Below are 23184 nucleotides of genomic sequence, written 5' to 3' on the forward strand. Positions count from 1 at the left end.
GCCACATTTTAGGTCATGTCTACAAATTTTCATTTTTGAAATAGGGCATGCACATTATTTTGTTAATATTCTTTATTCCAAGCATCATAAATAAGCATAAGCTGATTCTTGATCAGAGCAACCCTGATCTCATCTACAATGATAAACAAAACACTTCATCTTACAATGAGGGTTCTTCAGAGAGTTACAAGTAGTATTATAGCAGTTTTAGGCTGTTGAAGTCTCCCTTTCTTTCCTCCTTAAGAGAATGGCAAGGCAGTGTAGGTTTTGTAACAGATTGTTTCTAACATCACTTCTTTCCAAACTGCCTTCATCTCTATTTCCTATGCAATGTCTAGCTCTGTATATAAAGGCTTGCAATACATTCCATAAATATTTTTAAAGACCGAAGGGGTTGAAGAATAGCATCCACATTTACAAATACACAGAAGACTTAGATATTCAGTGTTTTCTTCACAGCAAATATGATATCTTTTACTTGAGGTATGCAGTTCTCCTCCAAAACCTTTGCATAAGGCATAGGAACATCAGCTCCTGTGACGCGAACAACGGGTGCATCCAAGTGGTTGAAAGCAGGACCTAAAAGCAGAACAGAATGGTGTGGCTCATTTGTCAAGGTTAAGAAGGGTGTAGAGGAGATGCTTGTTCAGCTCTGGATGTCTTAACCTGCTCACCTAGGATTACATCTTAGTCTGCGTGTGGCCCTAGCTGATAAAGTGTTAGGGAGAACTGACAGGAAACCAAAAACTCCCCTGTAACAGCTCCAAATCTCACCAAACTAAAGCCGTCATTGCTGCTTTTCAGAAAGATGGAATAGGCTCAACGTTCTTATTAAAACTACTACAAATATAAGAGCAAAACCTGCTTAATTTGATTTGAGGACCTGCAGAATAGCTTCCCTACAATTTGCAGTGTAACAGCTGAACTCCATATAGATTTTAAGTACATCATACAGCAGAGATTTGTAAAAATAGTTTTCTGCCATTGAATGAAGCATTTCCCCTCTATTCAGTATTGAAGAACGTAACTGCTTTTGTGGCTGATGAAATGGGCCACTGTCCAAAGGGAACCAAGAAGATTTAGAGGAATTCTGTTTTCATTTCATAGATATAAATGGTTCCCAGAGTGGAACTTTGATTTTCTTTTATTTCTAACTCCTGTCAGTTTATAAACCACAACTAAAAGGAAATCGCCAAGGTGAGCACTGTATGAATGCCCAACATGAGACAATCATTATAAATACCTTCCATAATCCTGGCACAGATTTCGGCTCCTACTCCAAATTGTGGCCAGCCACCTTCCACTGTTACAAGATTATTTGTCTTCATAACGCTGGATTCAATTGTCTGAATATCCATTGGCCTAATACTCCGAAGGTTTATCACCTGCAAGAGAGGTGTAGGTAGTCTTCAAATCACATCTCATCAACTCCAGTACGGTCCAGTCCTAGTTCCTGAATATATTTCCACCCCCCCTCTGAACAGAAAAATGTTCCCAGAAAGAGATTTCCTCGTCCACTCTAAACATTGTATTTTCAGGCAAAATGTGGAACTGAAGGGACAGCAGATAAGGGATGGCGCTGGCAAGAATTTCAACCTTAATTGCAAAGCGAAAATCCTAGAATAGCTCTTGTGGGGAGATGCAGATTCAGTAGGATTTTAATTGGGGGGCGGGGTTAAGTGTCTTGCTGTGCAATCTTGAAATTACTGTATTTTTTGCTCCATAAAACGTACTTCCCCCCCAAAAGTGGGGGGAGGTCTGTGCGTCTTATGGAGCAAAGCTGGCGATTTCGCCCCCACTGGCCCCATGGGGGAAGCCTCGCAAGGGTCCAAGTGAGCCTTCCAGGACCCTTGCAAGGTTCCCCCCACCCCCACGGGGCCAGCGGGGGTGAAATCGCCAGCTTCCAGGACCTTTTCTGAGCCTTTCCAGCACTGGGAAGCTTCAGAAGAGTCCCTGAAGGTGGCAATTTTGCCCCGTCTGGCCCCCGGGAGGGCAGGGTGAGCCTCCAAAGGGTCCTAGGGTGTGTTCCATAAGACAGACTTCTCCATAAGGCTCACTAAATTTTTAGGAGAAGAAAACAGATTATTTTCCTGTTTTCTTCTCCTAAAAATTTGGTGTGTCTTATGGAGAGGTGCGTCTAATGGAGCAAAAATACAGTACATTTAGAACAAAACCATCACCTGGTTAGTCTTTGTCAATCATGAATATCAAGTCTGTTTCAATTAAATCTGCATATAAAATACAGTACTATTTTAAGATTATATATCCATCATCTTTAAAAGCAGTAGCTGCTTAATGAAACAGAAAGTGACTCTCAAGATAGCATTTCTGTTCTTTTTACATAAACATTAATTTTAGAAAAGATGTTACCAAATTAATTGGGCTCAGGTTTTCAACTGAAGTAAAAGCCCTATCAATTGCTTCCAAACCCATGCTTCAAACATAGCATTTTAGATTCAGATCCTGCCATCTGGGACGAGCAGGGTGATACCTTGTGGAGCTGATACCGATCAAGAGTTGACAAGACCAAATCAACAATCTCAACTAGGACAAGGCAGCTTTCGATATTCCCTCTAACTGAATGATTAAGTGTTTTAATTGTAATTTTAAGTTTGGCATAATGTATACAAATCAGATAACCATATTTTATCAGTGGTCCTCTGGCTGAGAATGGCTAGGAGGATTCTCTCCTATTCATAGAGGAAGTAATAAAAAGAATGGACAAGCCACAGAACACTGGTTTCGAAGTAGCTTATTAAGATTTCTTCACCATGGACTACCACCCCACAGCATGATACACACCTCACACTCCACCCCGTCTTTAGCAAGTATAGCAGCTGCTTCCAAACAGTGGCCAACCGGTCGGGAATGAGACACTAAGGTGATATGGGTTCCTGAAACACAGAGGCTGGTGAGGATTCAGAACTACAGGGATGTTGTTTTCAGAACACAGAGGTCACCCCAAATTGTTAACAGCAGATTATCTAGAATCATCACTCTTATGTTCAACTGAAGGCACACTGACCAGTTCTTAAGGCACAGTGCAGTCTTGGACTGGACGGACTGCAACTGCCCTAACAGTATAGCCAATGGTGAGCCCAAACCACAAGTATAGAACAAAGGGTTAAAATCCAGCAGCGAAACTTATGCTGTGAAGGCTGATGATACCAGTCACGGCAGTCTTCTGCAAATTAAAGATTTCCAATCCAACTCTGCAGAGGCGCCTGTAGGCTCCTTTTAATTGTGGGGAGGCAGGATGGCAGAAGTCTTAAGTAACTAAAAACTGCCACTACTGAGAATACTTTACCACTGGTTGTGATTTGGGGGAATTAAAGGCTTCTCCTGGCTCCCACTGGCTTTCCTCTGGCAAGAGGCATTCCATGGGAGCTCCAAGACCATTGCAAATCTTCAATTCCTGGAGCACTGTTGTGGCTGATGGCATTGTCAGCCTTACATGTCACTGCTACATGAACAGACTAAGCCAATAAGCAAGCCTAATAATGTGGCAACATTCTCTTGGTACAACCCAAATGGTTTTTATTGGGCAAAATCTCATCACTTCGCACAATAAACCACACTAGTGTAGGCCCACTGAATTAATGGGGATTTGATGAGTCAACTCCTCCATTAGTTCAAATGGGTGTCCTCTTAACAGTCACCACTTATGATAAGCAACAGGATTTTGGATACTACTTGTCAAACTTGAAGACTACACAACATGTGCAAATAGTCTTGTTCTCATGAAGAGTAAAGCAGAACTAGAATTCCTACCCTGCTTGTCTGCCAGATAGAAGAATATTTTGGTAGAGCAAGCCAAGAACGAGCTTCAAGCATGTACACCTCTCAATTGTGATAACCTCTGTAAAAGCCGAGCCAGTCACTGGCAAGAGCAATGGACATCCAGATGAACAGAATGCTAGCCTTGGCTAAATGATGAAAATTATGTTGTCATTGGTTCTCAACAGGTGAATGAAGTCACTTTTATAGAGAAAATAGACCATGGTACATTAATAGGAATTAACAAGCACACATCAGGGCAGACAGAGCTCTGAATCCTGGCAAATAAGTGTCTGGTGGGAATACAGTAGTCTCTTTTTGGTATGTCTTTGGTAGAAAGGGAGTGTGTTTCAGCAAGAAACAATTTGACAGATTAAAGTGTTTAGAAGAACACCACAGCAACTATTTCAGTGGAAAGATGAAGAGTTCTGATAATTTCAGCAGAAAGTACTAATTTAAGCTTACCTTCTCTTTCTATTTTAGCCTTTCCAATAGGAACAATGAAGTCCTTTGACAGAGCAGTCTCAGACAATTCAAAGGGCACGCCGTACATCAACTCATTTTCCAACATTACAACTAAAAGGGCAATTTAAAAAATGTAAACGTAAAGCATCTGATGCAAATGATTAAAATATGTGATGAGTCAAAAGAATCTGGTCTGCTCTCAAAAGCATTTGGGACATAAAAGCCATCAGGTTCCCACTTCAGTACTATGAGCCACATTATTCCACAGCCTGGTGCCCTCTAGAGCTTAGACTATAAATCCTATCAACCACACCCAACATGTAGTTCACCAGATCAGTGGGGCAGCAAATTGAGGAAAAGATGAGCTAGACCAAAAGCATAACTGAGGTGGAAGAGGATGCGGACAAGGCAAGGCACAACTCAATAGCTCATGCTCCTTTTGCTGGCCCCAGAAATTTGGATTTGGAGACTGGATGCACAATATCCAAAACCAGAGGACGACTTAAGATGTTTAAAATGTAACAAAACCCTAAGTTACAAGCAACACCCCAAGGTGCAGAATTCAAGTGGAATATAGCAATGTGTGTAAGAGTTATTTCTTCATCAGCATCACCTTTGTTCATTTGTATCAAAAGTAAACAGATGAAGGCATAAACTGATCACATGAACAGCTGCTGCAAAGCTAGTGCCCAACTAATTCAGTGGAACAGAGGAGGAAAAACTGCAAGGCCATAAATGATTTCTCATTCTTCCTTCAGAAGGGCAACTATCTTGTCCAATGCAAACTGGATTGTAATCGGAGAACCATTGCCAAGCAAGCATATTTAATTTCCAAAATGAAGCTTTTCAAACAGGTCTGTGGTCCTTTCAGATGTTTTTGGACAGCATTCCCCAGACTTCTCAACTACTACTGCCTCTGCTAGTTTGAGTAGTCTACAACATCTGGAAGACCACACTTTGGCTATCTTTGAAACAGGGAAAAGACTGAAAGTTGCTCATTGCAAATGAAATGATGCCTATCAGAGCTCCTGAGCAATTTGTCCTGCTCAAGATCAAAAGCTTGAGATACATTCTGCTCATCGCTGTTCACCCTCTTGAACTTATTCCTACACACCAATAAACTCAAGGGCACTGTACACTTGTTCTCTCACCCACATGCTAAGTCTCCACTTGTTTTCTTCCAAAGTGCCAGCAAATGCCCAAAAATGTATCCAAAAGAATGTATGCCATTTAAGAACCTTTGTTCACATGTCTGCATGATTACAGACTGATCCAAAGTGCTTAAGCCCACGTAAGCAGCTTGTGCTTGTCAAGTCTATGTCAAATTCTCTTCTGTTTCGACTTGCATGAGGCTGCTCTTTATGAACATTGTTTCTAAAGCTCCTTTACATCTGCATCCACAACACAGACGTAGTATTCATTTTCTATATCTAAACCTTTTAGCCAGAAGTTCCCAAAGTAATATATATAAATGAAGAGTTGAAAATTAAATGCAAATTGAAATGAGTGCAAATTGTGTATCCTAACAACTACAATGGGAGACAAAGCAGAAAATCAAAATGACTTCCTCATTCTCATATCTCAATAGACATCAAAAAGGATAAGTATTCCTCTCTTTTGGGGGGGGGGGTGAATGAAAGGCAGTCTGTGTTACCCCAGCTGGTGAATTGAGCCCAGCACAGAAATGATCCCACAGACCAGATTTATAATTTGTTCACCAACCTGAACAAAGTTTTAAAAGCAGATGTGAGGCAAAAAGCTAGTACTAGCTGCAGGGAATAACTATACACACAGAGAGAGACAGACGGTTGCATTCACCTGGATTATCATCCCGGATTGAGGCTTTAAGCAGACCTTTTGCATCCTCTGCACTCCAAGGGCTAACTACTTTCAGTCCAGGGCAGTGTCCATACCAAGCTGCAAAACACTGGGAGTGCTGGGCTCCTACTCCTGCCGAGGCTCCGTTGGGACCTCTGAAGACAATGGGGACAGGTACCAACCCAGAAGACATGTAGTGGGTTTTGGCAGCTGAGTTTATGATTTGATCAATAGCTTGCATGGAGAAGTTAAAGGTCATGAATTCACAAACAGGTCTTAAGCCAGCCTGTTAAAACAAAGCAGCTTTGTTAATACTGTCTGAAGCAACCAGATTTCAACCATATCTCCATTCCCCCATTTTTCTGATCTTTTTTTTTTACAAACTATACATTCCCTTGAACTAGGAACCTGCTGTACCCCTTCTTAATAAAATAGCATGTACACAGATGGTAGTGAGTGAGCAAATTGGCAACCGTTATCAAGGGGTTTAGCAATGTGAATCAATAACATTTCTATATAAAATGTGCTTTCCTTCTCCCTTTCTCTGTCCCTCACCCTCCCATCACACAAAAGAACATACCATGGCAGCTCCTACAGCAATTCCAGTAAAGCCCATCTGGTGAAAGAAAAAGAGGAACATTTTATATAAACCTAACATTCTTGGAAAGCAACTTAGGACCTGGTAGATGTATTTATGAACAAGGATCAAAAACAAAATGGAAAAAATTCAAACAAGTTCTGAATGTATACCTCGGATATAGGAGTATCCATTACTCTCTTATCACCATACTTCTTCCAAAGCCCTCTGCTAATCTGTAGATATAAAAATATGCTCTTTTAACTACTAAACTGGGTATGCCTTCCTAAATACTGTACTGAGAGTCTCCTTACCTTGTATGCACCATCATACTGAGCAACTTCCTCCCCCAGCAGGAAAACTTTCTCATCCCTCTCCAACTCCTCATCCAAGGCCTGGTTTAAAGCATCACGGACAGTCACCTAATAATGACAGACATATTTAGGCCCACATCTCCAACTACAGAGTAATCCCACCATTATTTACAAGACAGGATATTTTAGTTTGGGGAAAGCAAAATGCAGCCTTCCAGATGTTGTCAGACTGTTACTCTCATAAGCCCTAGGCAGCAAAATTAACCCTAGTAGGAATGCTGGGAGATGAAGCCCATCAATATTTAGAGGCTAAGCCAGGCTCATCTTTGTTTTTTACTAGACACTGGATTAGGCACCTCTATGGCAAATGTGTGCATGAGCATGCATGTTGATTTTTATCAAAGTAGGCAGAATGGGTTAGATTCACTCTTTGTGAAAAATTTCCTTTCCTCCTCTTCTTGGAACGTATGATTCCATACCAGGCTAGATCCTCATTAGGGAAAAGACAAACAAGGATAGGATGTCACCCAGGTTTAGTCCAGGAACATTTCCCTGTTTTAAAGCTGTATAAAAGATTGCTGAGGGGAAAAAAGAGATCTCTCTTTCAATTCAAAATAAGAACACAGTACTATATTACACTGAGTTATTTTGAACCATTCTCAGAATTTACATTTTTTTCTTTGCTCAAGAAGAGCCTATTAGTCCTCTGCAAACATCTTGGAGAATCCTATCAGACCACTTCCACAACCTTCAAGTGGGTCATATCTCTTCAAAATCAGTGACTCACTGGTTTCCCCAGAAAAGTATCATGGAACTACCACCTTCTCCTTTGATAAGCAGCCTTTTAGGGAATGATGCCACTGAGCACCAGATTAGCAGCTGTGGGGGTGGGTGCAAGTGACACCTGCCAAGTTCTTCAATACTGTATATTCAATCGCTATTGCAATCAAAATATTTTAAGCAAAGCATTATTAATTATTATGTACCCTGTTACAAAATATTTGCTTGTGCAGTATTTGGACCTGACAAGTTATCGTTTATAGCCATGAACTTAGTTGCTCTAATTGTGAGAAACCTACTGGCCCAAACTGTCAGATAAAAGAGCTTTTATCTGATAACAAGCTTCCAGCAACAGACGCAGGCACAGATCCAGGTGCTCAGTACCTGACAGCTGCATGATCGGCTGCATAAAATACGCATGCAAACCGTTTCCCCCGTGATGCATATTATCACTTTATCAACATATCCACACAGACAACTTTCTTCTCTCACTAGACGCCTAGATTTCTCTCCTGCTTTGTCCTCTCAATTTTCTAACGCTAGCACAACATCCGAAAAGCTCATCTTCGTCCTTAGAAGAGCGCAAGGGGCTGCAATTCTCTGCCCACCTGCCAAATATAAAGTCCTACGGAGCTTTATGGGAAATTCTCCACTCCACTAAACTATATATAGTACAAGCCTTTCACGGGACGGAAACACAGCCGGATTGACCCGTATTTCGATCCCGTTATTTGAAAGTGCCAAGGCAGGGTACAAAAACGGAGTAAAGCCATACCACCCCTCCCCTCCCCATATTCCCCCCACATTTACCGTCTCAAAACGAGACACTCAACAGAGATGGGAGGAGGAGGTTTTGGCTTTGGCCATGAGGGGCCTTTGACAGAGGTTTCGATTTATGGCGCTCCTATGAATCGGGAGGCTTTCGCTAAAAAACAAACAAACAAAGCACGTGTCCCAACTGGCGCGGCGACAGTGCCTCTGAGAAAGTGCAGAGGCTCTTCTGCCTTTCGCGTCAGATGCTAAACTAGGGGACGCCCCTCCTGTCCTTTTCCAGTTGGGAAACCCTCATTTCCTCTCTTTGCAGCAGCAGCTCCTTGTGTAACCTTGCTCCCAAAGGCCCCCTCCGCTCCACTTGCCCCCCCAAGGCCCCTTCCCCCGTACCTGAGCAGCGGCCGGCAGAGACCTGTGAAACCCCCGCCGCGGAGCTCCGGGGACGCGCCCGGCTCCGACCCAGCGGACGCACCGCATCAGGCCCCGGAGTGGCCCTGCCGCTGCCGCCATCTTAGATCTGCCCTCGACCCTTCGCGCGTTTCAGCGTAACCCTTCCGCAGCACGCCCATAGCCGCTTCGTGTTCCACCGTCGCCTAGCAACCGTCCCAGCGAGACCAAGAAGAGGAAAAATAGTGGGCGGGACTACTTCCCAGATCTCGCGACAGTAATACAACGAGAGTTCGCCCGTCTCCGCCCTAAGCCTAAAAACGTCTTTTTAGCACTTCCGCCCCGTGGTGAAAGCGTTTGTACTCATTGGCTGGGATGAATGTCTGCCTGGAATACTGACAATAGAGGTTGCCTGCGTGCTTGCGCGCCTTTTACGGAAAGCCGCATGAGTCAAGAACTTTCATTTGAGTTGGTGTTCCTGATCTGATCAAATACGTACAGTATCAGATTAGACCTTTTAAACTCACTTTGTTTAAAAGGGCCACTGTTAGTTCCACCTGCCCTCCTAGCTGTGGTGATCGAGAAGAATTCGAGAAGCCTGAAGGTTGCTTCTTTGACAGAGATAATACCGACATTCCTACTTTTATTGCCTCCAATAATTATTAGCAAATTGGAGTGTGGGGAGTGAGTTTGAATTATTTATGGTTGGAGTATAAAAACAGTGCCTTTAAGAAGAAACTTCATACCAAAAGCAGAAGAATGGTTGATATTTTAGTCTATATTGTTGTTTTAGTCCACATTTTGGATTTAAAACATGCCCAATTTCTGCAAAATACATATATTTATAAATAAGGTTGTTCTTGTTTAGTCGTGTCTGACTTTGTGACCCCATGAACCAGAGCACACATCAGGCCCTCCTGTCTCCCACTGCCTCCCGGAGTTGGGTCAGATTAATATTGGTTGCTTCGATGACACTGTCCAACCATCTTGACCTCTGTCGTCCCCTTCTTTTCTTGCCTTCACACTTTCCCAACATCAGGGTCTTTTCCAGGGAGTCTTCTCTGGAAGAAGGTTGGTTGTGCTAAATATTCATATAAAAACTGTATTGCAGAAATAAATTCACTGTATTAACATTACGATGCTCGACGCATGTTGAACAAAATAAGAAAAAATAGACTGATGGATGTTGTGGGTTTTTCGGGCTTCTTGGCCGTGTTCTGAAGGTGGTTTTTCCTAATGTTTCGCCAGTCTCTGTGACCGGCATCTTCAGAGGACAGCAAACTGTGCTCTTGTGTAGTTTGGCTAGGGCGTGGAGTATTTCTGGCTGTGAGATGGGATGATTAGTGTGTATTGTTGTGGGTGTATTGTTTTCTGTGGATGGGTGATTAGTGTGTTTTGTTGTGTGTGTATTGTTGTGATAAGGGGATTGTCACTGTGGTTGATGGTGGTGATCCCCTTGACCTTGTGGTTGGGTAGAGTTCGTGACCTTTCTGCATGCTGTATTTTTGAGAGCTGGGCACAGAGGATGATTTGAAATATTGGCAAGGAATAGTTAACAAATATTGTAATGAAGGGAAGAAATCTAGAATAAATAAAAAGTATTGGTATAAAACAACAAACAAAGGTGGTATAGGTTTACCAAATATAAGAAACTATTATTTAGCTCAGTGGTTCTTAACGTGGGCGATAATGCCCCCCAGGGGGCGATTTCATTTTTCAGGGGGGCGGTAGAATGAAAAGGGGCGGCGTGGGGGCGCTGGAGCAGAAGGGGGGCGGTAGGGGGCGCTGGAGCAAGCCAAACCTGTGAAGATGGCTGCAGCCTTTTTACAATGTGCATGAATATATATTTTCCTCCTATCTTAATTTAGTTTCAGAGTTTTCGTCTTGAAATTTTTAGTTCCTGCATTGCGGTTTGTTTCATGCCCTTTTTATATTTCTTTTTGCGTCTTAAAATTCACTTGCAACTAAATCATAAAATGTTACTTTTGGGGGGCATTTCATTTTCTTGCAATTGAATTTTGTTTTCAGGGGTCATTGGATTTAAGTGTCATAAATAAATAAATAAATAAATAAATAAATAAATAAATAAATAAATAAATAAATAAATAAATAAATAAGAAAGCTATCATCACTGCGGGGAGGGGGGCGATGATAACTTCCTCAATGGCTCAAGGGGGCGTTTCTTTCAAAAAGGTTAAGAACCACTGATTTAGCTAACCAACTGAGGTTTATTGGTGAAATTATATATAATCCGGAAAGGTTAATTTGGTGGGAAATGGAATCATCAGAATTACAAGGAAATATAGAAAAATATTTATTTGCTAAAGGTAAGAAAGACAAAATAATCCTTTTTTAAAGACACTGTTAAATATATGGTATAAGTATAAAAAGAATTTATGTTCATCATACTCTCCATTTGGATTAGTGACAGAAATAGAAGATTTTCCTACCAATATGAAGGTGTATATGGATTTATTTAAAGAAGAAAAAGTGATTAGACAGAAAGATTGGCTGTATAAAATGAGATCGATAGACCAAATGAAACAAGTATTTCAAAACAAGACTATCTCATGGTTGAACTATTTACAACTGGAAAGATGGACTAAGGAATGGGCAAATAAATATAATAAAGGTAGAGAACACACAAAATTTGAGCAACTTCTATTCTCATATGAGGACATTCAGATGACTGACTCAGTAAAAGGTACAGTGAGTAAAATTTATTCACTTCTTAATTTAGAGGAAGAAGAATGTGAGAAAGAAGGATTGAAATTGGTGTGGGAACAAGATATTGGGAAAAGAATAAATGAAGAAGAATGGAGGAGGATATGGAAAATGAGTGTTTTAAGATTTATGTCAGTAAGAATAAAAGAAAAATTTTTTAAACTTCGTTTAAGATGGTATTTAACACCGGTAAAATTAAACAAAATTAACACCAGTCATCCGAATGTCTGTTGGAAATGTGAGAAAGAAGTTGGTACATATTTCATATGTGGTGGGAATGTGAAAAGGTACAAAGTTTTTGGAAACAAATTTTCAAATAATTAAGTTGTATCTGTGGAAAAGATATAGAATGTAAAGCTGAGATTGCTTTGTTATCAATATATGAGAACGTGGAATATGACAAAATGATTAAAGAATTGATAACTAATCTAATAACAGCAGCTAGATTGATTATTGCTAGACAGTGGAAATTAAAGACTGAATTACAAATTGAAGAATGGTATAGAGAAATATGGAATATAGCATTAAATGATAAATTAACTTGTAATTTAAAGATGAAGAAAGGAGAGTTGAAAAAGAACAATTTTTATGTAATATGGGGCAAATTTTTGGAATATGTGTTAATAAGGGGAAAAGGGAGAGCTCCAAATCAAGAATCTATGCAGTTCTGGAGAGGAGGACAATAGAAGAAGAAGAATGAGAAGAAGAAGAAAAAGAAGAATATGGCAAGAGGTCCCGTATATGGTGGTGGGGAACACTGTTATTGTGTTGTAAGTGTATATGTTTTATGTATATGATTTGTTTTTGTTATAGTTATAAATAAAAAAATATTTAAAAAAAAGAATTCCAACATGCCCATTTAAGTTGCTTAGCAAATTCTTCTTTTCAGCATTTGTTTTTGTTGTTTAGTCGTGTCCGACTCTTCGTGACCCCATGGACCAGAGCACGCCAGGCCCTCCTGTCTTCCACTGACTCCCAGAGTTGGGTCAAAGTCATGTTGGTTGCTTCGATGACACTGTCCAACCATCTTGCCCTCTGTCGTCCCCTTCTCCTCTTGCCTTCACTCTTTCCCAACATCAGGGTCTTTTCCAGGGAGTCTTCTCCTCTGCTGAGATGGCCCAAGTGTTGGAGCCTCAGCTTCAGGATCTCTCCTTCCAGTGAGCACTCAGCATTACAAGACTACAATTGTGAGAGTCTTCCTGGCCGAGCAAGACAGTCCATGAGAAAGTTACGGATAAGCTTTATACATAAGCAAGGAGGCCAGGGCATTGTTCTGACTTTCTGATGGTAAATCTTAGCTTTCCTAGTAAGCAAAATAATTGAAAAACAGAGATGTAAGTAGAACTTGAGGATGTGAGACCTCTCCAGTGCATTGTATAGTTATTTTTTTGGGTGGAATGCTGGGTGCAATGTGTGATGCAGTATGTTCCTCACTCTTGGAGTAGCATTGTTGCTTCAAATTTACATCGCTAATCTGGAGCAGCAAAGAGAAGCAGAGATATTGGATGGGAACATCCAAATATGGGGTTTCAGCACCTCTTTTCCAGGGTGCAGCACAGTTACTGATTCAGACATCAAGTCTTGGAAAGAGAGGGCATTACTGAAAGGAAGAAGGGCATTATCTTGGAGGTGCCTTCTTGCATTGAAAACATGTTTTTAGAGGCAAGAGGTAGTAGCTGTAGAAACTTTGATCTCACATTGATTTTTAGTCTTAAAAGATGCCACAATGTTTTTGTTATACATAGAGAGTTTGTAAGACAACACAGTGAATTCCTTATGCAAAGGTGTGCACACAATGTATCATCTGAATAGCCTAGTGTATAGGCTGGGGTGGAGCCAGTTCTCATGGTATAGCATTTAGGTGTGAGGTTTTAGAAAGTAAATTTAGAATGTTAGGGAAAAGGTTGAAAGTCAGTGTCTCAAAGGCAGCATTCTGTAAAGTGTAATTCACGTAGGAGCAGAGATGGGGCATTGTATTCATAGAAAGCCCGTGTGACGTGTGTGGCCGATGTCATCTTCAGCGCCCCAATTGTGCCAGTAGCCCAGCTGAAAGGCAGAAAGCCCTGCCTTCCTGGCCGCTCCAGCAAGGGGGCTGGTGGACAAGTCTCCCTGCTCAGCTGCAGAGTGGCTAGGCGAGCAGGGAGGCAGGGCTGCGGCAGCTGGGCTGTTGCCATGATTAGGATGCTGGAGATGATGCTCGTACAGAGGCTCCTGGGGTTGGCTGTTAATTGGGCCAGCCACCTGTGGCTTTGTATTTGTCTACAAATGCGAATTCTCCATCTCTACTAGGGAGTTTACCTCCAGAAGCGTCTCTTCGGCCACAAGGGGGGAAAAAATCAATAATTGTGTGACATCAAGTAAATTTTGACTTACAGAGACCCTTTTCAGGGTTTTCTAGGTACAGAATACTCAAAAGTAGTTTACCATTCCCTTTTCCTAGGAACACTGTAGGACTGAGGAGCTTGCCCAAGACCACACAGGATGACTTTTCTTGGATGCATAGTGGGGAACTGCACTCCCAACCAAGCTGAGCTAGCCAACCAACCAACCCACAATAATATGCATATGTTCTTATTTAAAAAATAGGTCTCATCATACACTGTAGAGATTATGTGTATATAAACATGCACAGGTCTGGGTTTTGAAACCAGTAAAATATCTTGTGGCATACCTTGTCCTGTTTTGATGCTATAAACTTATTCAGTTAGGTAATTGTTCCATTTTTTTTAAAGACACTGAAAAAAAGCATGCATTCTTTTGAATGAAATGCCCAGACCATTTACTGAATAAAGAGAAGATTACTAGTGAAGAAACCTAATAAATTTGTGTGGGCTAAAATAATTGAGCTGATTGGCATGGTTTGGCTTTTGATTTTTGATTATTATTTTTTTAGGATAGGAAACAGCATTATCAGAAATGCATGTTAATTATCCCTTTGAAAGAAGCAGTGATTCCATTTTGAGCATCTGAATCTGGCTTGAAAAGAGGAAGAAGAGAAGAAAGCAACAGAAATAAGATTTTGGACTATAATATAAAGGAATGTGCAGAAATAGCTGATGATTAAAATTATTCTTAGGCTTATTAACACAGCTAATATTCAATTGCAATCTGCATATTTATGAACACAAGCAGAATTCAAAAGACCAAATTTAAATGACCTTACTGGATAGGGCATGATCATCATCTAAATATAAACCGACATAATAACAGAAATCACAGATGTAATTCTTTGCAAATGATGACACTCCTAGCAACCTCAAATAGGAATGGGTTGATGTAAGGCCAGTGAGATCTACTTGTTTTATCTGAGAATCCCAAGGTTGACCAAGTACAGAACCAAGCAGAAGACAGTCGTTCAGTGAATAGGATAGAGCCAAACCCCAAAGGCTGACTCAGGTAGAGGAGCCAAATACATGCTGCCCAATAAACTATCCAGAGTATGTAACCATCCAAGCCTGCATACTTAATTATATTGAAAAAGAAAAAAAGGAAACGGTTTTTAAGACCATAGTTGAGGATCCTCATTTTGACTCTCACTACCACAAAACCAGGAGACTGTAAGCGAAGGCTGATTATCAGGTACAATGTTGTGCATTATCAGAAATTGTGCTTGTTTGCCACCTAATCGCCCATTGTTAGCAATAGTTTTTTTAGGACCAAGCCCAGAATAGGATGGATGAAGAGGGCTCTGGAAAGACGCCCCACTTTATCCTGATCCTATATGATCAGGATATATCTGATGAAGCAGCCAAGTCATGCCATATTACTAGGGGAATCCTACTGTTAGTTGTTTGTATTAGCAGCTTGCTCCACTCTGAAGGAAATCAACCCTGAGTGCTCACTGGTAGGACAGATCTTAAAGCTGAGGCTTCAATACTTTTGCCATCTCATGAGAAGATAAATCTCCCTGGAAAAGACCTTGATGTTGGGAAAGAGTGAAGGCGAGAGGAGAAGGGAACAACAGAGGACGAGATGGATGGACAGTGTCATCAAAGCAACCAACATGAATTTGACCCAACTTTGGGAAGCAGTGGAAGACAGGAGGGCCTGGTGTGCTCTGCTCCATGGGGTCACAAAGAGTCAGACATGACTTAACAACTAAACAACAAAAATCAGCAGCTTGTAGAATGGTTTTGGCAAACAGCTATCCCTAGCAATATCCATGTCTGGGAGTCAAGGAGAATTTTGTTTTAATTTTTGTAGAAAATTAAAAAAAATCTGATCTGTCAGAACTTACTTAGAGGTTCTCCCTTCCCCCCACACACCTTTGTTTCAGTTTCAGAATTTTTAAAATGCTCCCTGTAGAACATAGATGTATTTGTCGCACAGCAGCAGAGAATTGAAGCCCAGGCATTTCCTGGGGTCACACATGGTACCATAACAAATGCAGGTGTATATGCATCTCCTGGACAACTGTGGTCTATTATAAGGCAGTTATGTTAAATGTAACATCCTGTCTCCCCAAATGCTGGCTTTGAGTCTCCACAAGTGAACTTTGCACATTTACCCTGAAGGCCTGAAGCTGAATGAGCCATGAATCGAGTTGTCAGTTCATTTGCGATTGATGAACAACCCATCCTGAAACCCCATGCTCCCTTCTTACTGCCCCTGTCATCTCCCTACCTTTTCCTGCCATTGCCTCCTCTTCCTTGACTGCCATTTCTAAAGTCCCACCATAGGCCTGGGGCCATCTGCCCAGCTCTGCCATGGAGACATGGGAATGGTAGAACTGTTAACCCCATTCCTATGCATACAGGGCTGTAGCTGCAAGAGGTGAGGTAAAATAATAAAAAGGGCCAAATCTGGGTAAAGTCTGAAACCCATACATCCCCATCTTCCACACCAAAACAGGCACATCTCTTGGCTAATAAAAACACATATTAGGGACAGGCCAAATAGCTTTTTTGCAAATCTGGATTAATTGTAATTACTGATCAATAAAGCCAATCAATCACAAAATAAATCAAAATGAGGCTTTTTCAGTTGCTGCTACTCATTAAACTTCATAAAAAGTTCATTTAATAGCTGTGAATTATTGTGAAGCAGAGCTAATCAACAGTCTACAAGGCAATTCTAAAAACTGAGGCAGCCCCAACAAAAAATTACAATTATGAAGCTGGAGTTTGGATCAGCACCACATTTGGTACACATGTAGCAAACAGACTGACTCTTGATCTGTGCCAAATTTGGGGAAGTTTAGGCAAGGTGACCCTAAACATAAATTGAAAAAACCATTCTTGGTTATCTTGGAAGAGAATGGTTAGTTCTGTCCCCTTTTTTATTTGGAAAGAAACCAGGCTGTAGGGAATGAAATATTAATCCTCAAAAAAAGCCTTTCAAAAGGGAAAAACTGTGACTTTGTAATTAACTGAGCATGCATGGAACAGGCTTACCAGCAAGAGGTTCCAAAGTATATACATTGTTGCAAGGATGTTTAGTACAGTAATGGGATTTGCTGCTTGGGTAACAGCCTATCCTCCATACTACTTTACCCAGGCTTCATGCTCTGGAGAGGACACTTCTTGATACAGAGCATGTTACCATAGTCTCTCGAGACTAAAGGATGCCTATGATGATGATGATGGGGTCCTAGTCCATTACTTTATAACCAACACACCACTAGGTGTCTGTGCTTCTCCTACATAAAAGTAAATCCTATTGGTCAGTGGCTTAGGTCTCTGGCTGCGGAGCCAGAAGTTGGGAGTTCGATTCCCCACTGTGCCTCCTTGAGAGGGGGCCCGGACTCAGTGATTCCAGCTCTGCAGTTCTAAGATGGTGGTAATAATGATGATCAGTAAATTAGTGTGGAGTAACCTGCCTATCGAAGCTACCAACATGAATTTGACCCAACTCCGGGAGGCAGTGGAAGACAGGAGGGCCTGGCGTGCTCTGGTCCACGGGACTAAACGACAACAACAACAACCTGACTAGCTTTAAACGGGATGCGCTTCAGCTTTCTAGCGTTCACACAAGAACAGCGAGGTTCATTATTGCTAAGGATTGGCAAGCGATGAAAGCCTGACTGCAGCCAAGGTCTGGCATGCCTGGCGATGCCTAAGGCCCCTGTTCCCTCGGCTGGGAGAAGGGGGCAACCTCCCCTCACCCCAGCTGAGGAGCTTTGCGCTCCGCTTCCCGCCCCATCCCAGAGCCCGCCCTTCCTGAGCACGGCCGGCCTTTCCCCTCCCCACCCTCTCCCAGCAGGCGCAATGGCGGAGAGAGCGAGCAAAGCAGGTTCCGGAGGCGGTGCCGGGGAGGAGCCAGAGATGCAGCCGGATTCTGGCTCGGTTGTCCCCGCTGGTCCTCCTGCTACTACTACCACCACTACCAGCCCCGCCGCCGCCGCCACCCTTTGCTCCTCGCCCCAGTAGCGAAGGGCGCGGGGAGAGAGCGATTGAGAGGCAGGGTGACGAAGGACCTTCCCCGAAAAAGCGGCGGGGGAATCCTGCGTGAGTAGCTGTGCTGCTCGGGGCTTAAAATGGCGGGAAGCAGGGGTGGGGGACAAGAGCCCGGAGAAGGTCTGAGGCCAACGGAGATGTGCGGGGGGTGGCCCTTCGGGGCGCCTGCATTTCTTACTGTCCCGGGGTGATGGGGAAAAGGCGGCCAAGGGACCAAGAACGCCTGGGTCCTTTTGAAGAGCTGGATGGGGCCAGGGAGTGTCCGCGTGCGGGGTTTGCATTTCCCGGTTGTGGGGAGGGGGAGATTAGGGGAAGAAGTGTCGGAAATGGGGGAAGGTGGCCATATATTGGAGGCGAGGGGGTCCCTACCATTGCTACCACCACCACCACGGAGAAAAGGGAGGGCAAGAACGGAGGGGATAGACAGTCAAGAAAAACGGAGACGGGGGGGTGCCTTTTGATTTTCCTTTTTTAAAATTTCATTTTGCAAGGAGAAGTTGTAGGTTAAGCTGGCTGGCTTTCTTCTAAACGGGCGCCCCGAGCTCCCCATTTGGGAAGGCATCCTTCTCCTCCCTCTTGTGGCCGTGGTTGACTGCCTTCCCTGCCATCGGGCGCTCCTTCTGAAGTCGGGGGTGGCTGAAGACCCTCAGAGGAATTCAGTTCCCTCTTTTTAGCCCACGATAATGACCAGCATGGGGTGATCGACCCTTGTTAATGGCTTTAGAGCAGGGAGCCTAGATATGCACACGCACGTTTTTGAAAGAGAGCATCACTAGGAGTGCTTGCTCCCCTGCTTGGTAAGAAGCCCCACGGAAGAAAACCTTACAAGTTCTCTGTAAACATGTTTAGGGTTCCTAAAGTTTCTGTGTGGGTTGCTCTAGAAGGATGGGTTAATTGCTGGAATCGATGCCTTCATAAAGACTGAGCTGCCATACTGGTTAACTAGCCTCCTTCTGTGATGAGGAAGAAAGAAGGGATTTGGCTGTACCTACTTTGCAGGAATGGATGAAGTGTGGGATCTCTTAGGGGCAGGTAATCAGGACCTCACCAGGGAAGAGAAAATGTATTTTAAGAAGAGTTGGTATGGGCTTTTCAAGTCCAGTTGGATGATGCAGGCGGCCAAACCTTGTGGGCTTCCTCAGTGTGAAGCGATATGCTCTGGTGGCAGGTTAAGACATTCCTCTTTTTTGGCTGGTAGTATTACAGAAAGGGAGTGCAAAGGATCCTTGACTGAGATAAAAAGCCAAGCCTATTTTTAGTAGGGATTGTAGTTCATTGTTGGTTCCTGAAAATGTTTCATATTTTCATCCTTGCAAATAAACTGCCTTAAGCAAATATGTATGTTTCACTTTCTTTTCCACTGTTCTATTGATCTTGAAATTATAAACCCATGCATCCGTTAGTATAACTTTAGGATGAAGACCTTATATCAGTGAAAAAGTTTTAGGACATTAGAAATTGGTTTACATTATTTTATGTAAAGGAAATCCCAAATCAAATCTGTGCCAGTCAATCAAAAAGTTTTAGGACATTAGAAATTGGTTTACATAATTTATTTTATGTAAAGGAAATCCCAAATCAGATCTGTGCCAGTCAACATGTACTGCACATGGAAATAGATTTGCTTAAGGATAAGGAGGCTACTAGAGGAAAAAGTTGTTTCCAATAGGTAAAAAACAACACCCCTTTCCCCCAATGTCAGAAAGTCCAGATAGCATCCACTGTGTCTGAAATAATGATAAACTAAATACGTGACAACTTGCTGCCTTGATAAAACCACAAGATTTGCTGCCTGAAGCAGGCTGCCTTAACAAGGTCATCTTTGCTGTCTTGTATATACTTTTTAAAATCCCAGGCATTTCTCCATAGTGTGTATGGCTATTTCTTATCTTGGGGCAATTAGCCTCAAATGTTAATGACATTTGTGTAGTTATGCAACAAATTTTGGCTGTAATGTGTATCCATGGGAGCAACTACATATACCCGTACATTGCCCTCTGCTGCTTGTATTACTTCTATGGTAATCTTTAAAGTTAAAGCAACCTTTATTATTACTAACAATTAAGCTTTATGCTGTCATAAAGGTTTAGACTTATGGCAACCCTCCTAGGAGTTTCCAGATATAAAATATTCAGAAGTGGTTCCCTCCTTCTGGTGATGCTGTGGTAGAGTTGTTTAGGGCCACACAGGAAGGTAAGCACCTACTGTAACTCCATCAGCTGAGATGCTGCAGGTGATCTTGGCTGAGTTCTTTCCTGGAATGCTCAGTGTTAACACCAGTTTAATTATTTCTGAGTAATAATGCACTCATGCATATGCAGTGAGATGTAGTGGGTAGAGTGGCAGACTAGAACTCAGGAGACTCGGGTTCGAATCCCCATTCAGCTGTGGAAACTCAGTGGTGGTGGTGGTGGGTGGCAGAACTGGCAAAACCCACTCCTTAAATGTCTTATTTACAGTACCTTAAAAGTCTTATTCGAGTCACCGTAAGTCAGTTCTGACTTGAAGGCACAGACAACACACAGCGAATGGATTGAGAATGAAATAGTTCCTTGACACCCATGCATGATGAGTCAAGCATGATGAAGTGGGAGCTGAAGTAGTTTTTTTCTGGAGTCTGATACCATTTTGGACAGGTTGCTTAATTTATTATTTCATTTCATGTCAATTCATTACCGCGCCATATAGTCACATGCCACTACTCTGGGCGGTTTCCAACAGAACATTGTGTATGATTTGAAAGTTATTATATTTCTTTGATCTGAAAGTGTGTAAGTACTTTCCCAGTGACCCGAGGTTGCAATTCAGAATTTCATCCCAAAACAGAAAATTCCACAGGACAACCAGATTCACTTGGGGAATAATTTCTGGTTGTGCCATCAAGGCCAGTTTTAGCAAGTGTTGCGGTTTATTTTGTCTTTCTGTCCACCTGAGCTCACTGAAGCAATGTATAATAAAATCTATTGCAGTACAACAGTTTTGAAGCCCGGAGGGAATAATAGCATTTTGACTGCCCATCAAGGGTGTGGGGGGGCATCTGGACTGTCCTTGGAAGGGAATTCCGCACCTGGGATGCTGTTTCAGAGAAAGTCCTGCCATAGGGTTAGTAGCCTCGTCTTTTAGAGTCTCAACAAGGCCTCGGCTCATAGGGAAGGCCTTATGGATGGAAGCTGCCTATGGTCTGTCAGCACAAGCACCTTGTGTTTGGCTTCGAAACAAATCATTAACTGGTGCAATTGGTTCAGGGCCCAGTGGTACCCAGCCTGTTACATGTACATGAGAACCAGGGTGGCCATCTGCATTTTGCCTTCGCTGTCACTTCCAAACACTTTTCAAGGGCAGTTCTCCGTAGTGAAGCTCTTCGCACTTTAATCAAGAGGCCGTTCAGTCATGAATTGCTGTGGCAAAATCTATCTTCCCCAAAGTGAAGCGTGACTGGCTCACTTCCCAAAGCTGGGCAAAGGGCGCTCCTAGCCACGGCAGCTTCTTGGTCTTATAGGAGCAATGCAGAGTTAAAGAGCAGCCCCAGTCTGCTCTTTCATCAGCGTAGCAGCCACAAGACAGGAAAATCTATACTCCTTGAAAAGCCCGTTCTGCAGCCCTTTGCTAAGAGCTACCTGTAACGCCTTCTGGCATTAGCACTTTGGAGATCTGAAGAAGCCAATTTGCCCCTCGAGTAATTTCTGATCTAGGGTGACTAAACTATGAAGCAATGCAAACAATCAGTTAATAGTACAGTACTTCAGTTCTGCCTGTCAGGGTAGATAGATCTCAGGAGTGTGTGAATGTGTATATATGTGTCCACTTAGATCCATGAAGTGAAGCCAAATAGTGGCTTAAGAATTGGAATATTCTTGTGGAATTGAGGGGCAAAGTTAGGGTTAGGGTGCTCCTAAGCATGTGGTCCACCCAGACTTTTGTTTCTTGTAGCAGAACTGAACTGATCATCTTTTCACACACTGGGGTCACCCCTAGCTTTCTCCCTTCTCATCAGGTTTATTTAGAATGGAGGACGAGGACCATTTCCCCCACCCTGCTGTTAAACAATTAGGAGTTTGAAACTCTCTGTGATATACCAGTAAATCCTTCTGACCAATACTGTTACACATAGTGATTCCAGGGTGTACGTTATTTTCTCTCTGACTGCCTAAAGATGAGTCCATGAATGCCACAGCAGCCACCAGACCTTTCAGGACCATTGCTGGATTCAGTGTTGACTATATATTCTGACTAGTTCCTGGGCATGCATTCCTGCTATGGGATAATTTTGTGCAGTCCAGTTGAGCTACCAGGGTTTCAAAGTCGGCTGAGAAGAATGATGAATCTACAGGGAGGACCATGGGTCGGCCTGATCAAGGGCACAGAATAGACTGTTGGTGGATGCTTCTGTGCGTGACAAGCAGTCATGTCGCATCACGCTGTGGGCTGTGCCACAGGTTTTCACAAGGGCTTTATTTAAAACATTTTACCCCCATTCCTCAGCTGAAAAGGTTCTCAGACTAGATCAAGAAAAAGAAGGCAAATGAAGCTACAAAGCGTGAGCCATTACTGGCTTCTCTGAATATTCTTCAGGTGTCTGCCTTGAGGGCTTGAAGGCTGTGCTATAGTTAAAGATCAGGAGATACAGGAACTAAGGGTGGTAACAGTGCCACTATTCAGGATTACATTTGCCGACATAGGATTACATTTTTAAAAAATTGTTCATTTGACAGCCTGCTTTTCTTACCAGACTGGGATCCAGGGCATTTCACAGCATTATTAAAAAAACTGACAGTGCCAAGACAGTGGCCAAAATCCTGTTAGTTATGCCCACCAGCATAATACACTTGGCATAAATCTCATTGGCAAATTGCTGTAGGTTAATGTACCGTATTTTTCGCTCCATAAGACACACCTTTCTATAAAACGCACCAATTTTTTAGGAGAAGAAAACAGGAAAATATAATCTGTTTTCTTCGCTCCATAAGACGCACAGACTTTCCAACCCCCCCCCCCGTTTTGTGGGAAAAAAGTGCATCCTATGGTGCGAAAAATACGGTAATCAAGTCGCTAAGAAGTTAGTGTAAGTATTTGCTGTTGTACGATGAATCTTGTGAATTGGCGTTCAAGAACAAATGCCTATGCTCTCTTCTTATCACAGTTTTCTAATTAGATTTACTCCAGTTACGTTATGCTG

At 42.5% G+C, this 23184-nt stretch overlaps 2 protein-coding genes across 3 annotated transcripts in view; one reads left to right on the forward strand and one right to left on the reverse strand.

Moving 5' to 3' along the window:
- Window positions 1-54: 54 nt before the first annotated feature.
- Window positions 55-9093, reverse strand: PDHB (pyruvate dehydrogenase E1 subunit beta). The gene is made up of 9 exons (XM_020795474.3): window positions 8893-9093; window positions 6952-7059; window positions 6811-6873; window positions 6641-6676; window positions 6061-6346; window positions 4243-4353; window positions 2803-2894; window positions 1244-1385; window positions 55-579 (listed from the first exon to the last, which is right to left on the reverse strand). The coding sequence occupies exons 1-9, from the start codon at window positions 9010-9012 to the stop codon at window positions 434-436; spliced, it is 1104 nt and encodes a 367-aa protein (XP_020651133.3). The 5' UTR covers window positions 9013-9093; the 3' UTR covers window positions 55-433.
- Window positions 9094-17795: 8702 nt separating this feature from the next.
- The window catches only part of KCTD6 (potassium channel tetramerization domain containing 6), a 48346-nt gene continuing 42957 nt past the window's right edge, over window positions 17796-23184 (forward strand). Inside the window, exon 1 of one of the 2 annotated variants that reach the window (XM_078388810.1) lies at window positions 17796-18059. The gene's annotated coding sequence lies outside the window, so the exon portion shown is untranslated. The remainder of the gene's footprint in view (window positions 18060-23184) is intronic. The other variant, XM_072989318.2, reaches the window with a different exon arrangement.

Source organism: Pogona vitticeps, chromosome 2 (genome assembly GCF_051106095.1).
Source record: "Pogona vitticeps strain Pit_001003342236 chromosome 2, PviZW2.1, whole genome shotgun sequence".
NCBI classification, from domain to species: domain Eukaryota; kingdom Metazoa; phylum Chordata; class Lepidosauria; order Squamata; family Agamidae; genus Pogona; species Pogona vitticeps.

Coding starts and splice junctions, on each gene's coding strand:
- PDHB (XM_020795474.3), bottom strand. CDS start 9,012: ATGGCGGCAGCGGCAGGGCCACTCCGGGGCCTGATGCGGTGCGTCCGC. Junction 4,354..6,060: donor AATCCGGGATGATAATCCAG/GTGAATGCAACC, acceptor TTGCCCTTTTAG/TTGTAATGTTGGAAAATGAG. Junction 580..1,243: donor CTGTGCCAGGATTATGGAAG/GTATTTATAATG, acceptor TTCTGCTTTTAG/GTCCTGCTTTCAACCACTTG.